Source organism: Drosophila mojavensis, unplaced genomic scaffold (assembly GCF_018153725.1).
Source record: "Drosophila mojavensis isolate 15081-1352.22 unplaced genomic scaffold, ASM1815372v1 contig_136, whole genome shotgun sequence".
In the NCBI taxonomy this organism is placed as follows: domain Eukaryota; kingdom Metazoa; phylum Arthropoda; class Insecta; order Diptera; family Drosophilidae; genus Drosophila; species Drosophila mojavensis.
This window is the reverse complement of record NW_025318667.1, coordinates 10,297,242-10,311,794: the sequence shown is the minus strand read 5'-3', so window position 1 is coordinate 10,311,794 and position 14,553 is coordinate 10,297,242. Positions and strand designations below refer to the sequence as shown.

The window sequence follows — 14,553 nt, the reverse complement described above, 5'->3', positions numbered from 1 at the left end:
GCTCATAGTTTGGGCCCCGGAGAGGGTTGCCTTTTCAGCACACTGAATTGAAGTGAAGTGGGGCATGCTGGGGCTGGGGCTGGGGCTGGGGCTGGGACTGGGACTGCGTCTGCGTCTGCGGCTGTGCCACTTGATAAGAGGTTAAACAAAAATTGCCAGCCCGCAGGTCAGAGGGCACTGCTGCCTGATTCAATTAGCTCGCGTGACACAACAAGCTCTCTGCTGGGTGGTGGGGAGGGGGGAGGGCGGCGTTGCTGCTCGCACACATTTTCACCACAGTGTACTTCATTTGTTTTCATTTATTTGCTTTTCGTTTTCCACACACACACACACAGATATGGGCACCTTCGAGAACAAGAACGAGGGATACTTGACCGTGGTCAGCGGTCATCCGGCCATCTTCGACATGCCAGCCATTGATTCGGTGCCGAAACCTTCGGTCTCCTGGCAGGCGGAGAATAGAACGCTCAACTATGACATCAAGTACGCCCTGACCCAGGCCAATCAGCTGATCGTGCTCAGCGCCGATGAGCAGGATCGTCACGCGTATCGGGCACACGCCATGAACACCCAACTGGGCAGGGAGGAGGCGAGCGCCCCTATCCATCTCAATGTCACGGGCGATCCGTTTGTGGAGGTGGCGCCCGAGATAATCGTACCGCCACAGGATCTGAAACTGAAGCGTGGCGAGGGCGTGGCCGAACTGCAGTGCATTGCCAATGCACGGCCGCTACACGAGCTGGAGACCATTTGGCTGAAGGACGGACTGCCCGTGGAAAATGCCGGCATTCTGCATACGCTCAACAATCCCTGGAACCGCACCTTGGCCCTGCTCCAGGCGAACAGCTCCCATGCCGGCGAGTACACCTGCCAGGTGCGTTTGCGCAGCGGCGGCTTTCGGACGGTCACGGCCAGCGCCCACGTCTACATCCTCGAGCCGCCCATGTTCTTTACGCCCATGCGTGCCGAGACCTTTGGCGACTTTGGTGGTCAGGTGATGTTGCCCTGCGACGTGGTTGGCGATCCGACGCCCCAGGTGCAATGGTTCCGCAATGCCGAACGCATTGATGCGCAGCTACTAAGTGGCGGGTAAGTGTGAAATTAGTTTTATATTGAAATCGCCAAATAGTGTTGTAAAATTTAGATTTTAGTATTGGCTAGAAGCTTAAATGTGAGCTTAAGGCAGTTAAGTGTAAAAACAGTAGGGTAGTGTTGTAAAATGATTGTTTTTGTATTGGCTAGGAGTTCAAATATCAGATTAATTATATTTAGTGTTTGATAGTTTGGGTAGGACAGCGTTTTCCAACACTTGCACATCAAAATAGCTTAGCGGTGCTACAAAATTTGAACTTAAGGCACAGAACTGTAAAGCAGACAGTGTTTTCCAACACTTTTATATAAGAATAGCTAAGCAGTGTTGCTAAGTGAGCAGTATAGTGTTGAGTAAAAGATCAACTAATGAGCTGAAGGATATTTAAGGTTTATGAAACCCTATTAGACAATATTTTTCAACACTCTTATATCGGAATAGTTGGGCAGTGCTGTTAAGTGCGCAGCTTAGTGCTGTAAAACTCCATAGGCTCAAGGCAATTTGTGCTTAAACAACACTTGCAACACTTATAATTTGTTATTGGAATTCCGAATTCATTTGCGGTTGTTTTACGGCCAGTGCTGAAAATTACCACAGAATCAATAGAGCACAATTATGAAACATGTATATAACAGCAGAACGGCCATCTATACGCATTAAATATGTTAAATCGGTATTCGGAGCAATCGAGAGCTCTGAAATATGCCAGCATAGCGATTTCGATAAATAGGCGTAAAGCTCAATTAGTGTGGTGTAGTCGGTATCAGCTGCAGGAGGGAGGTGGGCGGGCTGGCTATATTTGTGAATAATTACAACTCATGAATGTTAAACACATTGCAGGTACTCAGTGAAAGCCGATAATACGCTGATAATTAAAAAACTGACGCTGGAGGATGAGGGCATGTTCCAATGTCTGGCGACCAACGAGGCCGGCGAGAAGTCGGCGTACACCTGGCTGCGTGTGAAAAGTGAGTCAAGTGGTGCTAATCGAATGATTGCATTCCCCATTTAAAGCCCATCCCATATACATATATATATATATTTATCATATTTGCATTTCTACTAACCAAATCCGCTTCCTAGTAACAGTTCGAGCTGCGCCCAATGAAAACATTCTACTAAAACGGTGCTGTCTCTGTCTCTCTTTCTTCCCCATTTATTAATGCCATTGTTGTCTCTGTTATGATCGAAAAAAACACTAACATATGCATATATATATATATATATATATATATATATATATATATATATATATATATATATATATATATATATATATATATATATATATATATATATATATATATATATATATATATATATATATATATATATATATATATATAACTATATATAAACCCATTCATATCAATCAACCACATTAAGCAGCCTCAACCGAAGCAGCTGCTGTGCCGCAGCCGCGCGTGAAGCGTCTGGCACAGCCGCGCATCTTGCGGGTGCGAGCCTCGCATGCTGGCATGGGATCGGGTCCGAGATCGGGCTCGGGAACGGGATCTGGCTTGGGCTCTGGCTCGGGTTCTGGCTCGGGCTCAGGCTCAGGCTCGGGAACGGGATCGGGATCGGGCATGGGCATGAACGCTAAACACCCTGGCAAGGGTAATAAACGCAAGGAGTTTCGCTTTGGTATGGGCATCAATCAAGAATGCAAAACGCTCACAGCTCACATTTACAACTCAATGCACTGCACCTCGAATTGAGAAAACAACTCACCCACATTTAGATCATTATCGCTGTTATATATATCAATTTAGACATAGCTATATATGTATGTATGTATGTATGTATAGACTCTGCACTTGCATGAAAGGCATTCAAATCGCACTCATTTTCAGTTCACTCATTCGTGTTTGCATTCACTCAAACAGGCATAGCACGAGTGCCACACAGCAACAAACACACCCACACTCACCCACACACACACACACACACACAAAGGCATACACAATGATGCCCCATGTGGCCCCCCACTTGGGGGTTGGCTCAAGTGCAACATAATTGTGGCAATTTGTTTGCTGTTTATGCTCATATTTTAAATGCCGCATTAAATCATCAACGTGCCACAAACTGTTGCCACTTCCATTGTTTGTAGTTAGCGTTAATTGTGACACTCCCGCAATTATTATTAATACTATAATTATTAACCAAAAATTCAACTACAAGCAGATAATTAAATTACTAAACTCTTATTGAGCTAAAGTCTTCACGGAAGAGCCTGAAGCACATCTAACTGATTTGAATTCTGCTGAATAAACTCTTGAAAATTTATTGGCTTTCTTTCTTTTAACTAACAACTTGACTCTACCAAATTTAGTATATAGATTTAAGAATAAACTAAAGAAATTGCCAACTTTGATATTTTATATTTTGATTGATAGTCACACAAGTTTTGAACTCTTGAAAATGGGAAATCTGTGCAAATTGGTTTTATCGAAATGTATTTAAGAGGCAGAGCCTAGGAAGTATATATACTGTTGATCAGGGCGAAGAGCTGAGACAATTTAGCACTGTCCGTCTGTCTAACTCTCTGTGCGTCCGTTCGACTAGGACAGCTTTACCAGTTCGGTATAGAAGACTGACTGAATACTTAAAATTAATGAAAATGTGAGATCAAAAAATATACTATGTATAATAATAAATATAATAAGGAATTATATGCTTACATATTTTTAAAGCCAACCTCGTATAAAGTATAAAATTATATGAAATTTCGCATAGACTGAGCATATTGTGTAGGAGTAGCTAACATATGTATATATCTCTACTATGTATGTCTGTGCATCTATATGTAGTTGTAAGCGCATGGATCCTTCATTAACATCGATACACTTCAGTCTAGTCATTGTCCATCCATATGCATAGAGAGACTCAACTCAGTTATTCCGATTGTGCAGGCAAACAATAGAGAGATGAATATTCCACACATATTTATAGACATGTATATATACTACGCATATTCCACATGATAATCACACTTATTTACCTGTTAACTGTTAACTGTGCATTAGCTGCAATTGAAATCTGAATGCAGGCAAAACTCAGTTGGTTTGCTCAAGCTCAAGAGCAAAAGCTGAATGTATTTCATAAATATGCATGACTTTTTGCTATTGTTATTGCCGTATCGTTTACTAGCAATACTATTAATAATTATCATTATGATTATCATTAATATTGTACGTATTCTCATTGTGTGCATTATCATTGAACTTGTTCTTGTTCATAATATTCATAGATTTTGAGTTGAGAATTTGCCGCTGCGGCATTCAAGTGCCGTTAAGTGCCTGGCCTGGTCTGGCGATGTCTATGCAACAGGCTTGTAGCTTGTATTAAATAATACATGCATACACCTACACACACACACACACACACACACATACTAACACACACACACATTGTTTGCATTTGCCATGGGAGAATTTTGCATATTTATGAATTTAATATAGCGCAAAATAAAGACAGACGAAAGGACACATGCTCAGCAAATACATATAAACAGGCACACTCATAAGCATACACACACACACACACACATACGCATGCATATAAGTATGCATATATGTATAGACATCCATATACTTTCAGTCTTGTGCAGCTCAACAAAGCCCAGCAGCATATTTGAATTGATTTCGAGCTTTTATTATTTGGCAAATTCCTTGCTGAACTTTGATCATTTTATATCAGACAAAAATGAAATTTAGTCTTAAATAATTAATGCTGGATTAACAGTACTATGTTGTTGAATGGTCAGAAATTGAAATTTTCAAATATTTTTTATATAAATAAGAAATGCAACTAATTCGACGAATTTTGCTGTGCAGCTAAAACCAAAGCTTAATTTGAAAAGATTTTTTTTTTTTAATATTAAAAAAATAATCAAATCATTTTGAAAAAAAAAAAAAAATAAAAATAGTGTGGCTAAAATAAAATCTTTTTATGATATATTAAATGAAGTAAATAAATTATGTGTATACATACAGTGAGTAACATTAATATTCGTTTATTATTATTTTTTTTTTTTTCAACTTCAAACGCCTATTAAACATGAAATATTAATTAAAATTAAAAAAGTGAAAATACTAAATTGTAGATTAAAAAATTGCCTTTCCGATGATGTCTATATCAATTTAATAGTATACATATACCGAAAAAAAACCCCCAAAATTTGGCGTTATTTCAATATTCGGGTTTTTCGTTAGCAACTGACCAGATTCGACTTTTATTAAAAATGGTTTATGTTTAATACTTGGTATGATATCCATTATATTTTAGAGTGTCCTTTAGATGTTTTGGTATAAATGTTACAGTTTTTGTTGGGTCCTTGGAGCCGATTTTGGCGTTTAAAGTTGAAAAATGAAAAACACGAATATTAATATTACTCACTGTATGCATAGATTCTATTTCAAATTATAATAAAAAAAAGAGTTTATTGATAGCGTTTTATATATTTACATTTAAAGTCACATTTTTTGAAATGATTAAAACAAAGTAATTAATTTAAAGCTTTTTTTATATAAGCTGCCAGCAGCAGCAAAATGCCAAAGCTAAAAGCAGCATGAATCTAGTCAATGTACATATATATATATATATATATATATATATATATATATATATATATATATATATTTTTGTTTATTTATACATATATACTGGACATATGCCTGCCGCATGTCACGCTAATTCATGCCTTTCAGCCCGCATTGTGCAGCTCGCAGCTGCAGCTCGGTCGGTGCCCCAAAAAGCATGCTACATTATTTAATTGGGCTGCTGATGCAGCTCAAGTTTTGGCCGTTTGACAGCAACTAAACAATTATGCATTAGAAAGTGCAACTCTTTGCTGTTGCTGCTGTTGTCGGAGCTGTTGCCGTTTAAATATTTGACAAACTGTTGTCGCTGTCGCTGTCGCTGTCGCTGTCGACGTCGACGTCGACGTCGATGTCAGCATTCGGCAACGAACTTGTTTGCCTGCTCTCAAGTCACAGAGACACTGCGACGCCGACAGACGTCTGTGCTCAACTTGTCGCAAAAATATGCAGATCCATGGTTTGGCTCAGCGTGAGAGCGAAAGGGAGAGCAAGCGTAGAGCGGGACGGCCAAAGTTCTTGTTTAAGTTGTTTCAATTTTATGGCTCTTTAAGAACTTGAACAACTGTTATTTTCTTTATCTGAGCAGCTTTCGCTCTCTCCCGCACCCACTCTTTCTCTCCCCCTCTCTTCCTCTCTCTCTCTCTGTCTGTCTGTCTGTCTGTCTAATATATATTTTTGGTTACATTTTAATGGAGCTCGGCGACGTTTTCATGCCCGTCGAGCTCTCGTCGTCCGCTGGCCATGTAAATTGAAAATTTCGATGCATATTTCGTGTCGAGCTTTGCTTTCGCAGTAAATCTCGCTCGCTCTCACTCCCCCCTTCTCTCTCTCTCTCTCTCTCTCGCTGTCTGGCTTGAGTCAATGCCATGGATTTGTCCTTGCTGGCGAACCGCTTGCCCGCTGCACTTCATTGAGTTACAACTAGTTAAAAGATTTTGTATTCCTGGCTGCGGCCAGGGCCAGGCCATGTCGGCTTCGACTTCGACTTCGCCCTCGACTTCGACTTTGGCTTTGGCGCTGGCGTCGCGCTTTATTGAAAAACTTTTGTCAACTTAAGTTGAGTGATTTTATTTTATGGCTCAGTTACCTTACCCCAAGTCCTAATAAGCTCTCATTTCACTTAATGTGCAGCTCACAATTTGAGTTAATTTGTTTAGATTGCTGCAGCTGCTGCACTGAGCATCGAACATGTCCGAACTGAAGGCAATCGGAATGGACTTGAGTCCTTTAGTTCCAGGCAAGGATTAGTTTCATCCATCATTCTGCTCGCAGCTGTCATTGTTCGACATAAATTCACATTACTTTTTCTACTTCTAATGGACCAGCAGCGGCTCGGCTCCGTCTTGCGTAATTCATACTCGAATTTACACATTCATAATCCACATGGATATAAATTACAATTAGGCGTTTCGCCTTGAAAGGTTTTTCAAAGCCCGAAATTTGATTTGAGTTCATACAATCAATGCAGGCGGAAAGTTATTCATATTATTTGCTTAACTAAATTAAGCCATTTGACTTATTAAAGCAATAAATAAAGTTACGGTTTAAAGGCAAAAGAAATAATGAAAAGAAAAGGTGATACAAAAGATTTGTGCAATTTAGCTTGAAGTGTAGCAAAATGAATGTAAAAACGAAAATCCGCTGCAAAGGAGACAGACAGAAGCGAAAAATGTCTCAGCATTCAGCTGAGCTTCAGTTTTTGTGGCTGGCGTTCTCGGAATTTGTCACCTACGCAAATGACTCTGGTACTTAGAGTATATCGTACAAATGTTGTTTGTGGTAGTGTATATAGGACTTGGGCATAGATCGGCCCCGGATGTTGGATAAACTGGAGTCTTATTGCATAAATATATAAATTTGATTAGTGAAAGACCAAAAATTCCCTAATAATATATCACACATTTTAATCTTAATAGATATCGCAAAATAAACTTGAGAACTTTAGGATCAACTTAGGAAGTAAAGCTAAAAATAATGCAACAAATTTACGAACTAAAGATGCAAAGATTATCATATGCCATATCTTAATACTCAACAGTTTTCCTACCTAAAATCGATAACAATCGATATTAAAAATAGACAAATAAATTACAGCAATGTTTTACGGAGCCTTCCTTTAGTAAACAGTAAATAACATGATCTTGTGCAGAAAAAAAAAAAAAAAGATTGCCTTAAATAATGTCGTAAATTTAGCAATTTTTAAATACCGATAAATATCGACAAGGAAATTATTTTATAAATTATAAATCTTTAGCATCCAATATGTATTAGACTATACAACTAAAGATTCTCTTCTTCAATATCGTAATTATCGAATGATTAAAATCGATAAATATCGAAATAAACTTGAGTTTGTTCAGCAGCTCTTTAGAAGGTATTTGGTAGTCGTTCAGTGACAACAGGTGCCAGCCAATGTTTATTTTTATTCGCTTCTATTTACGTATTTAGCAATGAGTTATGCTTCTAACTGTGGCACTGGCAACTGGCAACTGGCAACAAGGGGCAACAAGTGGCTGGCTAAGCTGCCGCACACTCCACAACATTTGATGGCCGAGGCGTCACGTGGCGTGGGTGAGGGGCAGTGGCACGTTTGGGTCGTGGGAGGGCGAGCAGCTGGCTTGAAATTATTTTCCAGGATAGCGCGTACCGAGCGGTAACGGTGCCGGAGTAGAGGGAGGAGGAGGAGGAGGCCACGGGCAACGGGGCAACTGGGCGAGCAACCCGGGTCGGGTTCATAAGTTGTTTGCATTTTAATTGCGCCCGCCTCTTGGCAAAAGTTTTGCATATTTCTTCTCCGTTTTTTTTTTTTTTTTTCTGTTGCTGCTTCTGCTGCTGTTGTTAGCTTGGCTGGCATAAGTTTGGCTTTTGGATTGCACCTGGCACAATTTAGCACATTACCTTTGGCCCTCTGACGTTGCTGTTGTTGTTGCGCATTTTCCGGCTGCTTGAGCTGCTCGAGTAACATAATTTTGTAATTTCCCGAAACGCAAAGTGATTTTAATCGCTGCTTCCTGGCAGTTTGCAGACGCTTCACTGTTTGTCTATGCAGCTACCAAAGTTTCCACAAACAACAACGTATTAATGAAGAGGCGGCACTGGGCGCTGGGGGCGTGGCAACATTTTCCGGCACTTGGCAGGCCAAGGCGCCACACACAGATGTAGCTAAAAACACACACACACACACACACACTGTGAAATTTAGATGCAGTCATGCAATCAGTTTAAATTCAACTCTCTCTGTCTCTGTCTCTGCCTTCCTCTCTCTCTCTCTCTCTCTCTCACTCACACTCGCACACATCCGTGCGCACAGCTGAAATAACACAATACACGCAACACTTGAAAGTTGTTTGCTTACTTTGTGCTTTGGTAGCCTCTTCTTTGGCTGCTTCACATTGTGCCCGGGGCAAACAACAGGTGGCGCCACCTGGCGTTCGTAGCACGTAATTGCAGTTGATTTTGAGGTTACATCAAGTTTGATTGGCAGTTATAAACACTTTAACTACATGCTAACTCCCCACTCAAGCTGAAAACATAAAAGAGAAGCAGAAACAAAAAAACAAAAAACAAAAGAGAGTCCTATAAGACCCGACCAATCCATAAACAAGAGATAATTTCGGTCTTCCTATGGTTTCTTTCGACAATAATCAATATCCAGACCTTTATTCCATATAATATATATATATATATATATATATATATATATATATATATATATATATCATTTTTCGTTATACAAAATATAAACATCCTGCCAACACAACATATCCTTGAATTCAAATTGCAAATCGGAAACACTCTATTTGTTCTTATCAGTCTTCTCTGGCGGCGACTTTGCCCAAGCTGTGTAATCTTTTCCATTTTGTGGCAGACGCCCATTTGAGTTCGGCGAAAGTGAATCGGTTGGGCTATTCACAGAGTCCCGCGATGGAGCAGGATTCTCGTTCGCCTCACTGGAAGCAGCTTCGTGATTGCGCTTCTTTGCAACGGGCTCGTCGCCGCGAAGCGGTGATCCTTTACGTTTTCTTTTAGCACAACCTGAGCTAGTCGACGGACGTTCTGGCTCCTTGCAATCATCGACATCCATCGGGCTGACGTTATCCTCTGTTTCAGGAGCCTCATTTTTCTGCTTCTCGTCTTCCTTTCGCAAGTCTTTGTTGTTTTCAGCTTCAGTTGCAGTTTCATGATTCACGTTAGTATTTTTCTCTTGATCTTCCTCCTGATTGCGCTCGACTTCAGTCCCATTATCTTGATTTTTAGATCCTCTGTCTGCAGATGCATCCTCCAGTTTAGTGTGATCCTCAACTTTATTCACCTTCTCCTTCTCTGTAGTCTTCTTCCTATATTTCATCAACTTTTCGCTCTGATACTCCTCATCCATGTGCATTGCACCTTTTATAGCTCTCAGCTCCTCCCGAGCTGCCCTCGAAGAATACCTCAGCTTGATGTGATTTGGCAGCTGGAACCATTGATGTCTGGCGATCCGGCGCAAATCAGTATATTCACGTAGTGTAAGGCGTTGTTTATTAGAGTGTTTAAGCGCATGTGTACGTAGTTCCACCAAAAAATTTTGGAATGGAAACCTAGAAATCAATAACTGCAATTTCAAGGAATTCAAATCGAGACACGAAGTGTTATTTGTGTTATTCAAGGCAGTGTCTGTGAAAGTGTGGACTGTGTTAGTGAGTGTGGCAACTGAGGTACTCTCAGAGGCGTCCGGGGCAGCACAACTGGTGGGAGTATCAGAGCTGCGAAGACAACGAGCACCAGAGTTGGCAGCTGTGGAAGTATCCGAGCGACACATAAAGGCAACGCATACTGAATCTTCCATGGAAATATCCGTTAGATTAGCAGTATCATTCGTTGCTGAGTGATTTTCTACGTTAATGACTAGCCGGGACGTATATTCCGGGCTATATTCCAAATAATATATCGTAGGCGGCTCATTCGCGAAAACCAATGAATCACCATGATAATTTTCTTCGGGCTCCGATCCAAGTTCCATGCAAGTCGGCTGAGCTAGATCCATGTGACTATCTACGCTCACGTGAAGGGTCATGTTCACAGGTTCCCGCACATTGTTCAAAGTGGGTAGATCATTCATGAAAACATCTGAATCGGAGCCATTATTCATGTTCGTGCTGATGTTATCCGTTTGCATGGCACTGTCCGCAGTCTCATCTGTGATCGGTGCTATATTTATCGGTGCGTCATTTTCAGTGTCTGTACCTGTGCTACGATTAGCCTCTGCATTTGCATCAGCATAGTTGTTGGAACTAGACGAAGCTGACGAAGAACCCAAAAGGCGCGACAGAAGTTTGGAAAAAAGTTTACTAAATACACGTAATATGCGGCTCATTTTGTTGTTGTTGTTTTTTTTTTTTTTTTTTTTTTCGTTGATATCAAAATAGAATATACAAAATGCAAAACCAAAAACAAAAAAATTTACTTTTTTATATATTTTTGTGAACTTTCGAGATTTGTAAATCACAACCGAATTCAACTGATGCTAGAGTAGGACTGAAAAGTTTCAGGTTTCCCAAAAGGTAGCGTCACTATTCGCCTGCTATGATCCGAGTAGATGTATTCCAAATTGAGCCAAGGTGTTTGTTGGTTGCTTGGATCTTGGCAAATGCAATGAAAGTGATACTGAAATGGGTATATCAATTAAAACTGCTCGGCATTGCATTGTGTCTTAAAGCAGGTGAAAAGTGTGCTTAGCTGCTGCTAGGGATTTGCCCACAGTTTATACAAAGAGCTTAATGCAAAATACGCCGCAATTCCCATGCAAATATTATGCATAACCAGCAACGCGACCACCAACACCACCAGCCACACCACCAGCACCAGCGCTGCCAAACAACCCATCAGCCAACAGCCAACAGGCATCAGCTAGCACCACCCAGCGCCACCCAGCCACAACCCCACCACCAGTGGCCCGGGGTCCTTGGGGCAAGCACTTTACGGGCGGGCGCTGGCACTTATCGCCGGTGCACGTCATTCTTGGCGAGGGCTTTATTATAACGGCTTTAACTTGAGGCGGTCGCCTTAGTGGGTCAACTTGATATTAATTACGAATGCCATGCAACAATAGCAACCACGGCTTAAGTTGCGGCACGCTGCACACTGCACGCTGCACGTGGCATAAATCGTGCCCCACCCCACCCCTGTTGGCTATGCAGATCAATATGTCGTTGATGCAACAAATGTTTAAACTGGATTAAAACTAGCATCGGATGCTCCCTTCACTCTCTCCTAATTGTTGTCCGGGTGCCAACGACTGTTCCATGCTCACTCAAACTCAATTGCATTGCCTCCGGCCATCTAAGGCGGAAGTCTAGTCCGTAGCGAGGGTCAAGCGTGAATTTTGGCTACTTTTCTCTATTCACTCTATTCTACAGATTTTCTAGACCACTTTTGCAGTAACTGGACAAAGCATACAAAAATCTATTCGAAATTGCAAGTCTCCCAGCCGCAACAGCAAACAGACGGCGATGTTGGGCCAGACGAGACATCGCAAAGCAAATAAAAGGAAGCTAATATACTCTTGTTTGCTTAGTCAACGAGTATAAATATTCAAAACGAAAAGAAATAAAAGCGAAAATGTTGCCTCTTTCGTTTTATTGGACACGTTTCTTTAATATGCCCTTTGCGTGCACAGCCGCAACAAGCTTGTGGCACTAGAGAAGAGCTGGCCGGAGGCGGGGGGCAGGCGGGCAGGAGGCAAGTTGTTTTCCTTGGGTTTGGGGCAATGCCCTTTGACATGCAGCCGCTTAAGCACTTTTAACACGTTAACGTGACCTCCATCCGCCTGTTTAAGCCGCCGTAATGAATAACCGTACAGTCCGTCCGTATTACACTTTAAGGCAATCGCTACGAATTTCTGGGATCAATAAATGTGTGGGGCTCGTTCTCACGATTAGTCTTAACGATTTCCAGCTGAGGCTTATTTGGCTACTGAATAACAAATATAAAGTACATCTATACATAAATAATATAATATATATATATATATTATTAACATGTCTGGCCAACATTACCGTGTTCTTGGGCCATTCGTCAGAATGGCGCTCAATAAATTCCGAAAACCTGTTGGCAAGTGAGTGCTTCGCACATCACTCGAGCTCTGTGCAATCATTTGATTATAGTACTTCTTGAGCTTGGTCAAAAATTAGGCTACTTACGCATAAATACATGCGAGGTCTGTTTAGAAAGTATGGCAAATTTCGAATTGCTGAGGGCTATACATATTCGATTTCATATTTTCATTTATTGGAACTATATCTATTTAGGACTATATCTAGGCCGACAATAGGACGAAATTGATCAGTTGATATTTTGCATGTATTTTTTCGATTATACGAATATGAAGCAAATAATTGATATAACATTTTTGGAGGAACAGAATATATTAACCTGGGAAACTTGCCTAAAAAAAAAGAGATCTATGAAAGGACGATACTGCGATGGGATCCTGAATATAAAGATGAAATCAAAGCAAGATCAAGATCGCAGAAATATATATATATATATATTTTTTATATTTATATAATATTTAGATATTTATATAGACAATGTGTTCTCTATTATCAAATGAGGTTTATTAAAGGGTTCAATATAGATAATATTCCAAATTTGATGCTTATAGATCAAACTATGAATAAAAAAAAATTATAATAATTATAAGTACAGAATTACACTTTTTTTAAATTTATATAAATTTCGGAATACTTTTCAAACAGCCCTCGCCCCATAAATAAATATGAAAATAATCAAAGTTCGCTTGGCTGAGAACAAATCTCAATGAATCGCGAGTTGAGGCAACTAAATTATGCATAAAGTGAAAATTTCAATGGGATACTGTAAATTCCCTCAGCTGTCGTTCGGTTAATTATACTGGCTCCTCTTCTTCAATAGTTTGTGCTTTTTTTTATTATTCATGCTCTGGCATAATTGTTGTAATTACTCAATAAAAATCAACGAATGTGGCCAGCGCAACGCATAGGCCCACTCGAGTCGCGCGACTCGCTCGTTCACATAGAGTGCGTAATGTCTTCGTTGCTTTGTCGTTTGCCTTAATTATTAAATTGGTCAAAGTCTTGGGGGGTGGACGGCAGGAAGAAGCAGCACTTAAACCTAATTAACTTGTCGGCTATTCAATGGCCACTTAAAGAGCGAGCTTCACGCTTAACTTTTTAACCCACTCAATTTGCGTTGGCTTTGCTTCTTCTTTTTATACCCTGAACCCATTTTCAATGGGAAATCAGGGTATAATGGTTTTGTTGAAATGTATGTAACAGGGAGAAGGAGGCGTGGCAGACCCCACAAAGTATATATATTCTTGATCAGGGTGACGAGCTGAGTTGATTTGGCCCTGTCCGTCTGTCTGTCCGTCTGTCCGTCTGTCCGTCTGTCCGTATGTATGAACGCGTCGATTTCAGAAGATATAAGAGCTAGAGACTTCAAATTTTTTTTAAAATGTCCGTAATTACAGCGCGCATATCAAGTTTATCATTAAAAATCGATAACTCATCCCGATCTTTTTTATCGATAAAAAACCTTATCGAAACCCAGTCATAAAATTATATCTTCTACACCTTTATTGCTAGAGTCTCCAAATTTTTAATGTATGCTTATATGCAATTTATACAATTTCGGTTTTTGTTAAAATTTACCCCCCACCTCTAAATTCACCCCCTCACCCTCACTTTTGTAAAAAGCGTATTTCAAATACTAGAGACTTGTGCTTTGGCAAGTACATGCATATTCATGTTATAATCATAATCTAAAAGTTTCATGAAGATCGTACGTCCATAAAAAAAGTTATTAAACAATTAAGTTCTCATAGTAAGCGCACACTGCAGC

At 40.3% G+C, this 14,553-nt stretch overlaps 1 protein-coding gene across 1 annotated transcript in view; it reads left to right on the top strand.

Moving 5' to 3' along the window:
* The window catches only part of LOC6585144 (protein sidekick), a 33,337-nt gene that overhangs the window by 2,711 nt on the left and 16,073 nt on the right, over positions 1–14,553 (top strand). The window contains exons 2-4 of the mRNA XM_044007510.1: positions 336–1,089; positions 1,931–2,058; positions 2,477–2,734. Of these exons, the coding sequence (XP_043863445.1) occupies positions 338–1,089; positions 1,931–2,058; positions 2,477–2,734 (1,138 nt within the window). The 5' untranslated portion in view covers positions 336–337. The remainder of the gene's footprint in view (positions 1–335; positions 1,090–1,930; positions 2,059–2,476; positions 2,735–14,553) is intronic.